This window comes from Mchenga conophoros, linkage group LG17 (genome assembly GCF_057382185.1).
Source record: "Mchenga conophoros isolate Kocher_MC1m ecotype Shallow Benthic linkage group LG17, M_conophoros_male_GT1.1, whole genome shotgun sequence".
Taxonomy (NCBI): domain Eukaryota; kingdom Metazoa; phylum Chordata; class Actinopteri; order Cichliformes; family Cichlidae; genus Mchenga; species Mchenga conophoros.
In genome coordinates, this window is record NC_140542.1 from 15,385,462 (window position 1) to 15,403,704 (window position 18,243).

General features: G+C 39.8%; 1 protein-coding gene across 3 annotated transcripts in view; it reads left to right on the plus strand.

Moving 5' to 3' along the window:
• Nucleotides 1–18,243, plus strand: part of pik3r3b (phosphoinositide-3-kinase, regulatory subunit 3b (gamma)) — a 109,712-nt gene that overhangs the window by 78,930 nt on the left and 12,539 nt on the right. The window contains exons 1-3 of one of the 3 annotated variants that reach the window (XM_085253092.1): nt 7,026–7,563; nt 16,176–16,311; nt 17,390–17,488. In XM_085253092.1, coding sequence (XP_085109218.1) covers nt 7,449–7,563; nt 16,176–16,311; nt 17,390–17,488 — 350 coding nt within the window. In that variant the 5' untranslated portion in view covers nt 7,026–7,448. Of the gene's footprint in view, nt 1–7,025; nt 7,564–10,639; nt 10,713–16,175; nt 16,312–17,389; nt 17,489–18,243 lie in introns of those variants that run through there. The other 2 variants (XM_085253093.1, XM_085253094.1) reach the window with 2 other exon arrangements.

Here is an 18,243-nt window from a genome sequence, read left to right on the forward strand (position 1 = left end):
TTATTCATTTCTATTGTTTCTATAGTCCTGTTACCTTCACTCTATTGTGTCTATCCTAATATTCTGAATATTCTAATATTCATTCTCCTGATCCGCTCCAGTTTAACTACTATGGAGGATTTATCCACTGTAGGCAAAATAAAAGCAGAGTTATGATTTGTAGCCAGAGCCTGTTACTCAACCCTACTTGGATAACAGATTTCAACGGTTTGGAACTAACGACATAATTTCAAAGTTACCAAGGGTTTAGGACTTAAGCCACCTTAGACGTGTTAAAAACTGTGGTTCCTCTAATGGCCACAAACAATAAAATAAACTTTCATCATTCATACAAAAATCTATAGGTGTGTTGAGTCAGGCTGCCAGGTTTCATCTCAGCTAATGTTTTTTGCTTTAAATGATGGACACATGGTCTCAGTAGGGTGTTGTCAATAACTGATGAAAATCGGGCTAATTGCTACTGCTACTTCTGCTTGACTGATGCAGTGTGCAACAAACTGAGTTCACACAGGTGGAGCAATGCTTTGATTTTGCGATACAGGCTCAGGGAGTCAATCCTCTCCAAATAGTAATGACTTCACTGGTTCATTGGTGAATCAGACAGTAAATAACTGAGCTGGAAAGTCTGGAACAGGGAAACCAAGCTTGAGTTGGAGTTCACATGACTCACAGCACACAGCACTAAGACCAAGACAGTCGATGTAAATCCAATGTGCAAGATCCTTCAAAGCCCTGATCAAACCAGTATCTGTGATGTTAACTACAGCACGGTGTCTAGTCAATGGTGTTTAAGCTTGGTCTTACCCCTGGAGATGCTTGTTCACTTAGAAGAAATGTACTTAGCAGGGGTCTCCTGAACTTCTTTTGTTCTAGATACATAACTTATCTGGGAATCTGCTTTTCTCAACTGGGAACTGCATAAATGTTTCTAAAATGAGTTCTCGTGTGTTAACTGGTAATGCATTCTAGACTTTACAGGACTTTTTATAAAAGTTTTTTTCTTCTGGTTGACCTGGTTTGATGAAAAAGAATGTTTCTCAAAACGGGGCCTGAATTTAAACATTACAAGATTATAGAAATGTATAGAACTGGACTTTTTGCTATTAAAAAGCAGCTGAATTATTTTGGCTGAAAATTCATATAGATATTAAAGTTTTAGAAAGTGATTTTTTTATAATAAGGTAGATTCTTTAATGTCTTAGGACCTGGCATCCACATATGTGGACATCACATTTTGGGTTGTCTAGACCAAAATACTAAATTTTGCTCTACAAGAGCCTGATATCCACTTATGAGGACATTATACAGGGATATTATACTGCCACTGTTCTATCGAAGTTTAAAACGAACGTCCTCATATGTGGATCTCATTTTAGTCAAAAGCAAAAATCAGGTAAAAAATAAAAATCAGGTAATTCTTTGTTTTTACATGAGGTCCAAATCAGCCCAAATAGCAAAGAGAAATTAAGAATGCATGCCATGAAGGAGTTCAGGTCTTAGGAGGTTAAATCTATAAAGGCAGCTTATGTAGAGGATTTAAAAGAATCGTCTTCAGTTTGCAAATTCTGAACACATTTTAATGACCTTTTTTTAAAAAAAATTTGGTACAAATGTTTGTTGAAGCCAAAGGTAAACAACATTGTGATCTCACAGCCTTTCCATTTTTGTAAATGTGATGTCTTAGGAACATCTAGAGGGAATTTCATCACATCTGGTGCAAATTTGCACATGAATGTAAAGATGATGAGAAGACGACAACATTTTGGCAGATGGTGGTCAAAGGTTTAGGTCATTGACATCACAGACAACACTTTTTTGAGCCATAAGTCAAGAATTCATTATATACTTGAGCCAAGACACTATATTCAAAAGAAGAATGCTATTTACATCTGCAGACATTTATATTTGGTGGCATAGATTTGTTCTTCTTCTGACATCTTCAGCCTTCCATATTCATACATGGAAAATGGAAGATAATGAGAACATCTGTAAGACCCAGTACATAACACCAGGCATCGATGACAGAAGATATGAAACAAAAAAGCTGGACACAAAAGGATCTTTCCTTTTGGGACCTGTGATGGAGATGGGTTACAAATCAGTTTTCAGATGCACAGCAAGAAAAAAAAACTGTATGAGCATCTTACATAATTTGCCAAATGTATACAGAGGATATCAGCTGAGCCATCAGCTTATGTGGACTGCCAATAAGATCAGTTGATCTACCAGGATTAGAGCTGGACTTGACTCGATTAATGTCAGAATTTTACTTAAATTACTAATAGAATGACACTTTACAGCTGTATTGTAAATGTTGCCATATTTTCAGAAAACCCAATGTTGAAAAAGTAAGGGAACAAAAGGATTACTGCTTGGCTACGTTGTGCATTCTAATGATAGTTGTTGCAGTGATGTGGGGGATGACACACTGTGTGCGTCTTCCCTGCGCCCTCAGAAAAGGCTTATGCATAATATATACAAAAGTGTCGTGCCATATTACGCAACCACCGTGTGTGTGTGTGTGTTTGTGTAAAAGTGTGTGTGCTCTCACGGACCCCACTCAGCCAACATCTATGTTTAGCAATCTATTCATGTCTACAGTTAAATTGTGCTCTCCACTCTAGTTATTACAGTGTCAGACAAAATGTGAAAGCACCAATAGCCATGGATGATAAGCACAGAAATAGAGCAAGTAGTCAGAAAATTGTCAGACACACACACACACACACACACACACATTAATAAACTACATATGACAAAGCCTAAATCCCAACAAAATATTTTAGGCACATGGACCAACGCCCCAATCTTTCTCTCCTGTCTTGTCTCTTAATTTCTTTATTTCTTGCTTCAGTTGCTTTGCACTGAAACCTGGCAGATTAGATCTCATCCATCTTTGTCTCAGGTTGCTCCTACAGTTTCTATCTTGACAGCAAATGTGCACGTTGCTACCTTTTCCTTTAAAAGAAAAAAAGTCTAACCATGTGCTCAGTCTGTGATAGATTGTACAGTAGTAACACTCTGACACCAGGAAACGTGTCAGGGAGATATACAATACTCTTCTGTCTCTTTCTAAATCGGTACACACACAATCTCACACAGAAGACCAATTAAATCTGTAAAACACAAGATTGAACACTGCACATTTACAGCACAAGCAAGCAGAAGAAAACACAGTTCGAATCCACCACCATCCTCCACCGTCTGGGGAGCACAGCTGGACATAATCACAGACAGACGAGACAGGAGAAGCAAAACTGAATATGATGAGACTGAAACTAAGACACATAAAGCCAAAGAGCGTGGAAAGAAAAGCGTCTGGACTTCTTTAAGTTTCTTGAAGATGTTTCACCTTCAAGAAAAGCTCCTTAGACTACAGCGACCTGGATGACTGAGAACCTTCACAGACACAAGACACATGAACTTAACAGGCAAAAGTAAACCACAAAGACAGAACTGACTAAACACAGGAGGTAACACAGAAACACAGGCTAGGCATGGAAATATAGGAGGACAGGAAAAACTAAAAACCTAACAAGATCAAAATCAAAAGACCAAAATGAGAACATAACCTAAGTAACAGTATATCCAAACTGAAAACTACAACAATGTCGAACTGAAAATTATCGAACTGAAAACTGAGCAGAATGGTGGGTGCAAACCAAGGATCATGAGTACTATCCCATTGGTAGTGGCAACTGTTTCTCACTCTCACAGCTAGGGAGAACAAGAGACAGCTCAACTAAATCAGAGGGAAAAGAGACAAGGGAAGTCCACGGATTCAATAACACAGGATCAAACAAATCAGGACTGTTGCAGTTGCAGATCATTTGCTCTGTGCTTTTTTGTGTGTGTGCTGGACACAGTGATTTAAGAGTAAACCATTGCAGCTTTCTATTCATGTTAACACTTACGACTGAAGATATAATATTGTCTGACATATCAGTCCTTCCTTCATTTTTATTTTTTGTCTTTTTAACAAGATAATAGTGAAAGGCAGTGGAAAATTCTGCAAAACTAAAGGTTAAAGTAAGCGTTTTCAAAATCAGCAATTCTTTCAATCATCAGCCATTAATGGGTTTTTACATTGTCTGCCAAGCTTAAAAATGTTTTCTGTTACTTTGGGAATTTGTTTTCATTTTTGCATCTGATTGTAAATATGCTTGAACAAGTGCCTGAAAACATAACTGTATATGTTTTGTGTATATGGAGCCATCGGAGAGGTATGCTATGCAAATAGGCCACTTGGTGCTCCTGCGATTGGTGGTTGGGAAATTAAATGGGGAGCTGTGTGCTGATGGTTGGGGACAGTGCAACCATCAGCGCACATCTCCCATCATCGTCCTCCCTTCCTGTGCTGTCTGCCCATCCTTCGTCCCTCTTCGTTTCTCCTTTGTTTGTCGAGAGGCAGTTTTAGCTCCTGTATCATTAATAGTGATCCATCTGCCAGGCTGTAAACACACACACAGTACAGAGAAGAACATTGTGCTGTGTGTATCCAGCATAAGTCATCTGTAACACAACCACCCACCCATACACACACACACACACACACACACACACACACACACACACACACACACACACACAAACACACATTAATGATATATATGTGCGTACTGCATTACGGAGAATCCATTCAATTCCCTCAATTCACACAAGGTCCCTTCATCCTCCTTCATTTCTACCTCTCTTGTGATGGACAGATGAGACAGACAAGTTTATGGAAATATAGATGACTGGGTCAGTGATAGTAGATGGGAGTTGCTTGCCTCGTCAAGTAGGACACTGGGCCAGACAAAGCAGCTGTCATTCCTGGCAGAGATTACTGTGGGATGATGGGGGTCTGGATCAAAATAATGGTCACCCATCATGGTGTTAATAAAATTATAATTATTATAAATTTAAAAAATGGAAACAAAGTTCTAAGAAAAATGATGTAAGCATTTTTTTTTTCAGTGAAAGGACTTTGGGCAGTAGGTCAGCATCAGATGGTACTAGTCGAGGAATATGTCCATTTAGGTTCTGCTATAAAGCATGATAGCCTAATGGTGTGATTAGACCGAAAGAAAATGTTGTTTTCTCACAACACATAGCTAAGTAAGTCATACAAAATCTGTGCACACACTGTCTGACATAAAAAAGGAAGTCTTCTGTCCTGTTTTTTTTTTTTTTTTTTTTTTTGGATTTTTATTGATTAGCATTCAAATATCTCAGTGAAAACAGAACAAAGATCTACCACAAAGCAAGAAAGCATGTTTTCTGCATATGGTGTCTCTATTCTCCTCTTTTGTGTCTTCTTTCCCTCCTCTTTTGGGATTTCTGTGGTTCTCCCTGATATCACATTTGCTTTATATTGAGACAGAAAAAAAAGAGAGAGTGTGAATATTTGAATGAATCAAAACTTTTACTTAACTCCAGCTATTGGAACTATACTGGAATAAAGTAGTTCTCCATTTCTATGTTGGGTAATATTTTTGGGCTGCAAGTGTTCCAGAAACGCTCTATCACCTGTACATGCACATATAATGAGGGGTAAAACTTCACTAATGTTTGGTCTAAACACAGCATTAATACTCTGTTTCGCTTTCAGAGACCCCTTTCCCACAACATATTGCCATTCATTGTTTATATAAAAATACCAAGCATTTTTAGAATCTTAAAATATGAACAAAAGGATCCCTAGAGATTGTGCTTGAACTAATAATCATGGAAATCCATACTATCCTTCTTGGTGGGTGGGTGTTTTGGGGTGTGTGTGTGTGTGTGTGTGTGTGTGTGTGTGTGTGTGTGTGTGTGTGTGTGTGTGTGTGGTAATGTAATTATTACAGGCCTCATGCATGTTTGCATATCTCTAGCATTCCCTAATTCATGGTTAAGCTTCCATATTATCTGTAACTGTACTTACCTCACCATAGGAGGTTTTCTTCACATCGCAAATAGCAGTTAAACAGCCTAGTTAAACAAGCCCAGTGATCAAATAAACTAAAGCTCTATCACTGCAGCAGAAAAGACCCTTATGATGAAAATGGGTGTACTTGCCACTATTTGGGAAAGGGAATTACCAAAAATTCAAAAAAGCTAGTGTAAAGAGACTTTAAAGGAGTTTATGAAGATGTGTGGACTTAGTCAGCTAGTACCTTTGGAGAGGACAAGCATTGTTGCCTATCCTACAAGAGGATAGTTGCTAATGTGGATACATAATCTTTAGGTATGTTATGCAAACATACAATCTCCCACATTGTAATCTCTGTTGCAATGTATTTCCATCTTATTCACACTGCTACTGACAATTTCCAAAACCATGCATAAGTGATTTTAATTTGTTTTGGGGGGGTTGTCCTTATATTTGGTGCCTGTTTGAATTAACCTCATAATGCTATAAACATGAACTAGAAACAAAACTTACTTGATATGTATATTTCACCAAGGTCATTATTTAATCTTCCTGTTTCTAGTTAATTTGCAGAAATTAATAAAGCAAGCACTGGCTCTCAGTCCTGGTTTGACTGGTAGTTATCATGCAGCATGTTATGTCATACCAAACAGCTGTCGGTGCTGTATGTACCAACCGAAGCTGGTAACATGTAGTCACACAGACTCAGGCGAAGGTTAGAAACTTAGTGGAAAACCACCGTATTTGTAACTTGCTCTTCATAGGCTGAGGTAATTTTCCTACTGGCTTTGAAATTCGGCTTCTGAGCTTGCGCAGAGCGCTTTGTCAGCGGCGTATAGAGGACAGAAACGGGCTAACCACTCTTCGAGTAATAAAGGGACGATTAATTATTCGTCAAATCGGCAGGGACGATAAAAAATTGGATTTCCTACATGGATTAGATAATGGCAATGAATAAATGAGGGATATTATTATATGTAACATTAAAGAGCAGTTTATTTACACTAAGTTTTATGTGAATATTTGGTGATATTTTTGTCCTCCCCTGCATGTCGTGTAGGAGTGGGTTTTCCCAGCCGTTGTCTGGCTCTGCCTCCGCCAGCCTCCTCCTGTCAGTGCGTTTCTTAAAATGAAACTAGCGAGACGGTGGCACCTGCGGAGGAGAGGCAGAGGGGGTTGTATGTAGAGCTGGCATCTACCTACCCACCGTTTAAAGGAAGTCTTTATGTGCATATATATGTAGACAGATAGATGCACACACATACATACAGGAGCCTTCATGAAGTTCCCCGAGTTGTTAACAATATTAACATGTCCGAGGGAGCAGTCGCAGCCCGGTGCTTGCTGTATACGTTTCGTCTATTCATTTAATCCTGAAGCAGGAATTCAGATAGAAGACTTAGAAGTAAACAGATAGATTAACATGGAGGCATATGACAGGAGCACACGATGATTGTTTCTTTTTTTCTTTTTTAAGTACGCCGGTCATTTTTACTTTGTTTAATAGCGTTTTTCTAATACAAAGACTGCCTGGTTAAGCTACAAGAAAGCAATGTATAACACAGTCTGGACGACCAAAAAAGCCGGCGAGGAAGGAGACTGGAGGGACGTGATGATGCCCTACTCCACAGAGCTGATATTTTATCTGGAAATGGACCAACCACCAGGTAAGCTTCAAGCCGGTGATAGCGGGGAAATGGTTAGTTGGACTGGAGTTAATTAGCTGGAGTGATGTGTGTTTAGGAGCTGTGTGCTTTGGTGTCTGGTGAAATTTGCAGAGAAGCTTTCAGATTTCACGTTTTGCTCCTGTTCGTACCGGTCACGCAGTTATGGCTTTGTTTTATTAGGGCTTCGCGGGCTTCTGGGCAGTCGTGATGTTTTAGGTACACTCGCTACATTTGTGACAGCGTACATAAACTTAGCGCTGTCTGTAGCTGAGAAGCAGGTAATTCGGGGACGAAGGAAATAAAATGGCAGTTTACAGCAGCAGTGACAGCGCTTTAAACGCCTTGGACTCTTTGTTTCTCGCTGTCCGGTGCACTCGCCACAGCTGATCTTTTGTACATTAAGATACAGATTTGCGTGATGACACAGTAGCTGCAGTCTCACTGTGGAGACAATAAGTCCCGTGTAGTCCGTGCACTGAAGCATCCCCACTTCTTCTCTGCGTCTGATGGCTTTGCAAGAGGCCTATGAGATGATAGAATAGGAGCCAAGGTGACTGTATCTGCTGCTTAACCCATTTTAATTTAACTGTTGGAGAATTTGGCTTATGAGACCACCGGGTAAATGTTGTACAATACCGAGATTTGGTATTATTCCGCACTTGAAGTTTGCATTAAACCATTCCGACTGAATCATTCCAAAATCAGCTGTGCCGTGAGCGGGGAAGGGGGAGAGGGGGGATGGGACAAGCAGGAAACCAAGAAAATGAATAAAACCTGGAATAAAACCGTCCTGAATATCTCCGAATAAAAACGATCTTCACTTGGACACATATAGAAGTCTTTGTGCCCTTTTCTAGCCAACTGTCACCCACAATTGAATAAGTTTCATTCATTCATTCCTCGGCAATTGTGCCAGTGTCATTCGACTCGCTCCTCTTCCTCCCTGCTTTTCTCCCCTCCTCAATGGATCATGGCGCAGATGTGGGACGTTGTGTTGTTTCCAGGAGGCGCTGTTGAATTGCCTTGTAGCTCTTTCGGGGTTTTTTTCCGTCTCCTTTCTTTTCCCTCCATGTATCTATTAAGATGCACTATACTCCGCAGCAACCTCACAGTGCCGTGTTGTGTCTATCTGTAGCATGCTGCAGAGTATTTGGGCTTAGAGCTCACTACCATTTTACCACGGGATGCTTGACTATGCAACATATTTTACGCTTGTGCTGGGTAAAAGTATTGTTTCAGCTACGTTTTCTCTTTAGACCTTGTATTTTGAAGTGCAGTCGGTAATCCTTTGTTGCTGCTGCTCAGTGCATTAGGGATGCAGATGCAAAATTCTGGCCATTTAATGGTGATTCACACATTTAACTGGCCACTGGACGGCTTTTATCGTGCCTAGTGCCATTTCTTTAGGGGTTTGTCATGGCACAAAAAATAACAGATTTTTGCTTTGCTCAGCAGACTGTTTCTATCTGACAAAATGTAGTGAACAAGAATGTTTTGGACCATAACAAACATTGTGTTGGCAATGTGAAACCTTCAGAACAGCATTTGTGTATATATGAGTGTTTTTGTAGACTGATTTGGTGTTTATAGAGGACAAATAATCCTCTGTTCCTATGCGAGTAGCTTCGCTGTTTCTGTTGGTTTTAGGTTGTACAGTACTCAGATTCTTACAGCTCTTTTGTCCAAATGAGCACATCCTGTCATTAGCTAAACCTCTAAGTCCACAGATGTTCATTACATGTGTATGTTTATTACACTGGAATTGAAATGTGAACACCTCACTGATATCTACAGTGTGTGAATTCCTGTGTGTGTACAGTGGTACTTGTGGTGTGATTAGCACAGGTGGAGTGTCACTGCCACCCCCAGGGGAGGGCAAGGCCTCCGTATCCACTGGCAACTTGGTGTGTGTGAAGCGACACTCTGTGGATGTGGGGTGAATGATGAGTCTCGTGTTTCAATGGAAAATCACCGGGACATTGTTGCCAAAGGACCATACCAGAGTGCTTTTTGCATGTCTAGGTTCATTTGCAGTACAATGCAGTGTTATACATTCCAGCTCCTCTTTCTTCTCCGTAGTTTTTATTCATGTGTACACAGAATAAAAGAAAAAGACCCCTTTGCCAAGACGACAAATCATTTTTTTCATTCATATTGTTCCTTTTCTTTATTTGTGCAGTCTGGATGCTTCCTTGCACGTGTTAAGAACAAGTTCTTCCTCCCCACTTTTACCAAGTGCTGCACATAGGGGGATTGTCTGATTGTTGTTCTCACTCTGATATTGTGGCCTCTTTACTTCATATAAAGCATAATTAGATTTCTGTCAGCTGGTGCTGTATAAATAAAATTAATTTGTTTTGTGTTGAAATGTGAGTCAGCGGAAAGATGCAAAATTGTTTTTCAAGTAAATAAATTGCAGCGTTGTCATGAAACTAAACGTCAGTATGAGGACCTGTTCTGTAATAGGACAGAGGTGTCTTCTGCTAATTTTCCACCAGTGTAACTTTCCAGGCATAGCCCAGTAGAATGTGTGGAGATGTAGAATGTCTAGCACCTATGGTTTTGTCTGCATTTTAAGCCTTTTTTGAAACTAATTCTGGTTGGAGAAGCTGGAAGCTCATTCTGGTTCCAGCTTTTCCCTGTAGGAGAAGCTGGAACAAGAATCAGTTTTCAACAAGGCTTGAATTTACTGGAAGGTTGGGTAAGTTTTGTTTTTATCCTTAGTTTAGGGTTAGTGAATGAATATACAAATTCAGTTGGCAGTCACAGTAGAAACTTGTTGATTTAGAGGTGCTGCATTGTTGTGTGTGTGATTGCGTGGTGTGATGGACTTGGTCTACCACAAGCCTACTCAACCTTCCTCCCTGCCTCCCTCATTTCTTTCTTTCTTTGAGCTTTACACGCCTTCCCTCCGGGCTGTCCTCTGATTGGATGAGGGGGCGTGCCTCCGTGCAGGGATTAGCTGGGGCATCTTCTGTCTTTTAGAATGAGCTGTGCTCCCTCTTTTCTTCAGTCTGACGGAGAGGAGAACAGGAGGAGGAGGAGGTGGTGGTAGAGGAGGGAGGAGGGGGAGTGACAGAAAAAAGGGAGGAGGGAAACAGCTGAGAGAACTGGAAACATGCATCTAACAGAGAGTGTGATGGAGAACGGTAAGAGAGGGAATGAGATTTCTTGTTTTCATGTATTTCACTTTTTAGTCTCTTCAGCCTTCTTAGTTTTGCATTTTTAAATGTAACCGTAGCTTTCTTTGTATCCATGTCTACTGATTTGCATTTTTATGCTGCCCTTTCTTTAGTGTTTTTCAGCTTTTCCCCTACACACAGAGCTCCTCCTTCTCTTTTATTGCTCCTGCAGCACCCATAACTTGCAGAGGATGTGAGCGAGCACTGGCATTCATTCATTATTTTGCTCTGTGTGCATTTGTATTTTAAAACTGGGTCACAATCAGTCGTCCAAATGAAAGTCCAACAACAGAATGTCACTTAAAGCAGATTTTTTTTCTGTGGTTCTTTAAAAAGTTATAATATTTTAATATTTAGAAACAGCTTTATCAAATTTAAATTTCTGTCAATGTGTCAACTTAAATGTTAATCAGCTTTACTACATCAGAAATCTGGATCCTCTTTAGATAGTCTGAAAGACTCCATTCATCTAACAGATGCGTACACTCACACTTACCTCATCCAGATGTAGAGCTGTGAAAATAAAGCAGATTGCTTCAGAACAACACATTCATGCTTCCTGCTTTGAGTTTTTAACTGTAGGCTGTGCATTAATTCCATTGTCGTGTATGAATTCCTGTGTCGGTACACATCTGTCAAACCTCAATTTTGCTGCCCTGTTTCCCTGATCAGCTGGCGTGTGCACTCCTGAACATGCCCCAAGACCCATGTTCTCTGAGTTCTCTTTGTCTCAAGTGAATTTATCATGTGTCTGTCCACTCTGACAGTTATTGTTTAGGAGAGCTGCAGGCTTCTGTCAGCATGTACAATGACAACTGATATGGAAGTGTCTGTGCATATGTGAATGTGTGAGCACTGGTCCTTTGTTTGGTGAGGGGGAGGCTGCACCTACGGTCCCCTTTGTTCACCGTCCCTCTGGCTTCCTCTCAGGGACCTATGCAGTAGTTGTGACTAAGGGCTCAGCAGTTTCTGTTATATTGGTCATATTTTTTTAAGTCGTGTTTTTTGCAGTTTTGAACGTTTTCCAAATATGTCCATGTGGTTAAGACTGTTCTCCGATTAGTATAATTCTTCTTTATTTAGGACATAAGATCACATTTCCCACAAATTCTGATCATTGTCAGAAGGTTTGGATTTTCTACAGGTCTCTGGTCTTAATTTTTCTTATAGAACTTTGCAATCTGGAGCTTGTGTACTGCTTATTTTCTGTTGTGTCCATTGTCCTAAGAAACTACCAGATACAGTATTGGAGTAATGAGAGACTTAAAGGTGCAGAAATTGTTTTAGTCATTAATTTGGTAGAAATGCATTTTGTAGTTGGTGTATTAAGACAGAAATTCGATTATCTCATTGTAACTTCAGTGTTTGAGGTGTTCAAGTAACATATGAAAAGTGGACACACGTAATGAAGTCAAGAAAAGACTAATTTTATTGGTAATGAGATTGCCTAACTGCAGCTGTGGTGATCCTTCTGTGCTTTTTACACGCTACCCTCTGTGTGGTCCACAACTGCAAGCACACATAGACTCTGATTTTCATGCTTTTTAAAATCAGTTACTTTTTTCTGTTTTTGCGATCTATTTCACTTGTGCATGTGTTTTTCAATGTAAACATAACATGAATTTCCACCCCATCTATCCTTGGAAGTGCACACGTGTAGCATTAGTCTGTAAAGTGCTGACTGAGGGGAACAGTGCAGCTGCAGGACGACAGTTTTGGCAACACTAACCGACTGCCATGGTGACATGAGAGAGAGGAGGGAGAAGAGTTGAATAGTCAGTGAGAAGGGAACAAAGAACAGGAGAGGAAGAGAGGCTACCAGTCTCTATTTAAGTGGTCTTACAATAAAGAGTGAAGAAAAAGTTTGTAGGATGTAAACTGTTCCTACTTTTTTTTTGTTCTTTGAAATGTAGTGTGTTAGTTTATTGGCATCCAAGCATTTGCATAGATAAGCACAAGCTGTCACTTCCCCTCTTTTGCCCCCCACACACACACACACTTTGTAGTGAATTCTCACTACTATCATGTGACAATTAAAATATAACTCCAAAGTATTGTTTTCATTGTTTCATTGGTGGCTGTGGCTTTTTTTTTTTGTACTTGTCAGTTAGATATACTAGCATGTCTGTAATTAGCATCAAATCAATTATTGTGCATTTTGCTTGCTCTGCTCCCCCCAGTGGGCAAATGTTGTAGGTTTAAGTCGTCATAGCACTGGGAAAAATGTCTTCTGTTTTTCCATAGAAGATATGAATTAAACACATTAGTCACCCTCAACCTAGTGGTGAGTGATATCATTTTGAGGGTATATCACAATATTTCAAGAAAATTTGTGATGAACAATAGTTCTAATAATATTGGAAAAAATGCTGAACAACGATTGTTGCAGCATTTATAAGCCCAAGTAAATTCAGAACATACCCAATGGTTCTTTTCCAGTGAGCTGCTGTCATTGATGTAATACCTAATTTGAAGTGTGATTGTAGTCCTGCAATGTTCCAGAAGCAACCTTATTGTGGAATAGTAGTGACACAGCACCAGTCGAACCTAAGGACAAAAGTTACCTATGTAGTATTTAGCATAAACATTTTAACTATAGATTGCTTAAAAATAACAGAAATAACTTAACAATGTAACTATTTGCTGCTGTGAGTGTTAGCATTCAACGGACAGTGAGTGGTGATGTGCACGTGCACACAGAAGTCCAGGTTTTATTCAGCCCTTCCTCACATTCAAGCGTCTGTTTCTGCTGTCTGTGCGTGCGTGTCTTGTGGTAATTTGTGAGGCCACAGTGTTCCCAAATGCTGCTGACTCTGGCACGTGAGCACTCTGCAGGAGGAGCCCACTCCATTTCAGTACATTCATCAGGTTACTTTGTTTTTAAATGACACCTCCCACATCAGTACTCTGTTGAGAGCGAGAGAGAGATATTACACTGCTGGTCCTTAAATTGTGTCCAGATGTGCTTGGATACTTGCAAACTTTTGCATGTGTTTGTTTGTTTTTCGTATTATGTGTCATAGTCAGGTTAACTCTGTTTAGCATGCAGCATGGCACCAAACAGGTCTTTACAATATGCGCTGGTTTATAACATCAGTGTTCAAAAACCAAAAGCTCTGAAACTACCATCAATCCCGTTTGACTGACTGGTCAGTGTGTGAGCAGACTGTCATACTGTTTTACTTGACTTGACATGCAAGGTGAAATGTTTTCTCTATAATACATTTTTTCACACTTAGCAATCAAATATAGATTTTAATCCCAGTCTTGCATAGAAGTTGCATGTTAGCGCCACAAGTTGCAACGCAGAAGTTGAAACAGACTCAGTAATGTTAACCTTTATTTCATGCATTCAGTCTTTGTTTATTTTTTTGTTAGACTGCATGGTATTTCACAAAATCAGTTAAATATATTGACTTTTCTTCAGTTTGTATTTCCATTTGATACTTAAATTTGTTTAATGACTAAACCTTGTGAAACATTATAGATTGATCCCGTTGACCAAAGGCACTCCTGTTATGTTAGTTTTACTCAAACTGAACTAAGCTCTTTAAGTGACGTAAAAGTGAACATTTATGAGGGTGGCTGTAGCTCCTGAGGTAGAGCAGGCCATCTACTGATCGAAAGGTTGGTGATTCGATCCCTGGCTCCCCCAGTCTGCATATGTTGGGCAAGACACTAACCCCAAGTTGGTCTCCAATGCATCCATCAGAGTATGAATGTGTGTGAATGGGTGATTGTGACATGTTGTATAAAAGGCTTTGAGAGCTCTGGGAAAGTAGAAAAGTAAAAAATGTATAAGAATCGGTCCATTTATAAAGAAGCACTTAATAACAAGACAACAACCTATTTTTATAGCAAAACCTTTAAGTTATGGGTTTATACAGCTTGATTTTCATAACCGTCGAAAACCAAAACACAATGGGAAGAATGCAAGTCAGAGTTTCTGTTAGAGTTCTCAGTCAAATTTAACACTCTGATGATGCAATGACAATGGCTACAAACAAACGAGCGGAAGGACCAGAGTTCCCCATTACAAACCTAACAGGAGAATGAATTTAATGACAGGAGAAGATATGAAAACATGAGGATTTCCACATTTAACAAACCTCAGCATTCCTGCTGAGCCCCGGGAACACTCACGTGAAAGTTGACCTGCGTGTGTGGTTTCTGACATAAGGCATAATTACTATGATATATGGGCGCTTCACTTGTGATTAATAACCATACAGTCACCAGCTGCACTGCTACAGTGTTTATGTGGTGTGGTTATGAGTACAGTTCCTGTGCATCATCTGCATAAAAAGAATGTGTACATATTAAGGATTTAATCAAAAATTCAATGCGAATCTGGTGACTTTTGAACGTGGAGATGTAGGAATTTCAAATTGATACCATTGGTGGATCTTCTACAAATATCAGCTGATTTTGAATCTCACAGGTCAAGTTTTTGGAAAATCTTATGAATGCAATAACTCGAACACAGTGATGTCAGATTTTGAAATTGATACAATAGGTGTGTCTACTAGGGCTACGTTCACACTGCAGGTCTTAATGCTCAATTCCGATTTTTGGATCAAATCCGATTTTTCTGTCTGCTTGTTCACACTACAAATAAAATGTGACAGTAAACGCGCTCTAGTGTGAACGCTCAAACGGCCCGCATGCGCAAAAGAAGACGTCACACACAACGCGCTCTGTTTAGACCCAGACCAAACAGTATTGTTTGACTGATGGTTTCCCAATTTTGCTTTAAGTTATAAAGTTATTTTGTTATTTACTTATGGCCTAATAATTATCCTTATTGCTGTTTAAGAGAGGAGCGGTGCTTCAAAGGATAGTTGGAAATGTCTGTCAGAATCTGCAGATTATACAGTACAAATAAAATGTTCACGTTTCTCCAACGTTACACTAACATCTACACTGGATGGCCAGGAAGGGTTCATGATGTCTTCTCCGGCGCTGATAATTGGCATCTGTCTTGTGTCAGTGACATAGAAGACGGATTTAATGCGACATGATCGTTCAAACAGCAGTCGCTTTCTAAAATATCAGATATGTATCGGATCCAGTACCACATACGAAAGTGACCCAGATCGGATTTGAAAATATCAGATTTGTGCCGTTCACACTGTCATACCATGATCGGATATGGGTCGCATAGGGTCAAAAAAAGTTGGATTTGATGCGATTTCACCTGCAGTGTGAACGTAGCCTAGGAGGCTGCGAGGTACCATACATTTTTGTGTATGGTTGTGCAAAGTATTTCTAAATGATAAAGTGATCAACACTCTGTCTGCAGCTGTAGACTGATGGTTGAACTTTGCTGCAGGGCTGAGGGCAAGTTATACTGTATGCAAATATCATGTACATATGAACTGTTATACACACAGTAATTGTAATACTTGTTTGTTTTGTTTTTTTTCCTAGCCCTTCCTCCAAAGCCAACCAAGCCTCAGCAGCCCTCCTCGGTCGCAATGGCAGGGGGCAGCAGCAATGTCGCCAAGGATGGAGGAGCGGGAGGCTCCTTACAAGAGGCCGAATGGTACTGGGGTGACATATCCAGGTAGCAAACACTGTGTTACTGACAGAAAAATCAGTGAGAGCTTAACAGTGACATTGTTAGGTTACATGAAATGCAGATGTGGGAGGCTTGGCCCCTCCCCCAGCAACACAAGACCTGCACTGACAGAAACTAAAGGCGTGTTCTATGTGCAGACATGGTCAGCACATTTTAGACATCTTAAAAAAGCAAATATGGGTATTATCAGTGCTTTACCTGTTGTCAGACCACAAAATAATAGGAGTTATAGTTGGTCAGTTGTCTGACATTGATGTTTGTGTGGTTCTAAGCTACCAACATGTTAAAGAGTCTCAAAATGACCAGTAACACTTATTATTCATTAGGGTAAATATTATATTTGTCATTGTTGTCTGGTGGCTTTGAAATTAGCATTTCCTGTTTAGCATGTTGTTTAGCATCAATTGAATCTTAACTCAGAGTATCAGGTTATTATTCTTTGTTAGATATCACAGCACTGTCTGTCCATCTATGCTGCAGGAGAACTTTGACAGTGAGCTTAAAGTCTATAGCGACAGTAGGGGTAGGGCTCCAGCAGTTAAAGACTGCAGGATAGAGTAGTTTTTTTATATGCTTTATGTTATACACCATCATATTAGTAAACTATATAGTGTAATTCTATGTTTCTTTGGTTTGCTTGTTAGTTTGTTTTGTATGTCAATATATTTTGAAACTTCGATATACTCTAACCTCCAGAGATAACTGACAAGTTTATTTCTCAGCTCAGTAAATTGTCCTTACTGTTAAGGTCACTGCTTTACTTTAAGTGCAGGTTAGCTGTTCCACAAACAGTGATAACCACACCTACAGTGCAGACAGTCAGTCTGCCACTCACGTACTTATCCTCAGCTGAGACACTGCTGGCTAGGATCACCCCTCCCTGCACTGCTAATTGACGGATTGTTTACTTTGAGGTGTGTGGTTATAAAGAAAGTTCTACTCGCCTGCCACTGATGATTGAAGGCAGACTTTTCCAAATGAACACCATCTGTGCATGGATCACTCAACCAAGTCAAACACCCTTTTTTTCCTTCCTCTGTTTCTCTTTTCTATTTGTCTTCAGGGAGGAGGTGAATGATAAGCTCAGAGACATGCCTGATGGGACTTTCCTGGTTCGGGACGCGTCTACTAAGATGCAAGGCGACTACACGCTAACGCTAAGGTAAGGCCACTGCACACAGACGTTTATGTCTATATCAGAGCATCTGAATGATGTGTTTTAAACCACACAAGGATTTCTACAAACTTGAGAGTAGTGCAGCACTTCTGATCCACTTTAATGCTGTTATCCTTTAGTTAACTGCAAGAATGTAGACTTGAGATGGTTCCTATAAGTGCTTTGTAGATAATAAAGAATAATAGAGCGTTGCCTGCCTTCTGGACATATTTTAAACTTGTATTGCCATAGTCGGAGCATGCTGATGTTATTATTATTTTGTTTTTTGTTGTTTTTTAGCATTGCATAGTAATAGTGGACAATTTTAGGTTTGGGTTTTTTTTGTGGGGGGGGTTGGTCATACACTGTTCAAAAAATGAAAGGAACACTCTTTAATCAGAGTATAAGGTCAAGGCAGTTAAGCTTCTGGGAAATTGATTTGGTCATTTAAGTAGCAGAGGGGGTTGTTTGTCAATTTCAGCTGCGTTGATTTGAATGAAATTAACTACAGGGGCACTAGAGAGGCAACAATGAGGAAATGCCCAAAAAGAAGAATGGTTTTATAGGCATATTTTCCCACCTCATCTTTTCTAATCATTGTTTTTGTTTGGCTAGTGTCAGTGTGACTACTGGTAGCACGAGATGATACCAAGTCCCCTATAGAGGGTTAGGGTTAGAGTCCAACTCCTCCAGGATGACACATCATTGTGTACAATTGCTAGGTTTGCGGCCTCTCCCAACATCTTAAGAGCATGGAGGAC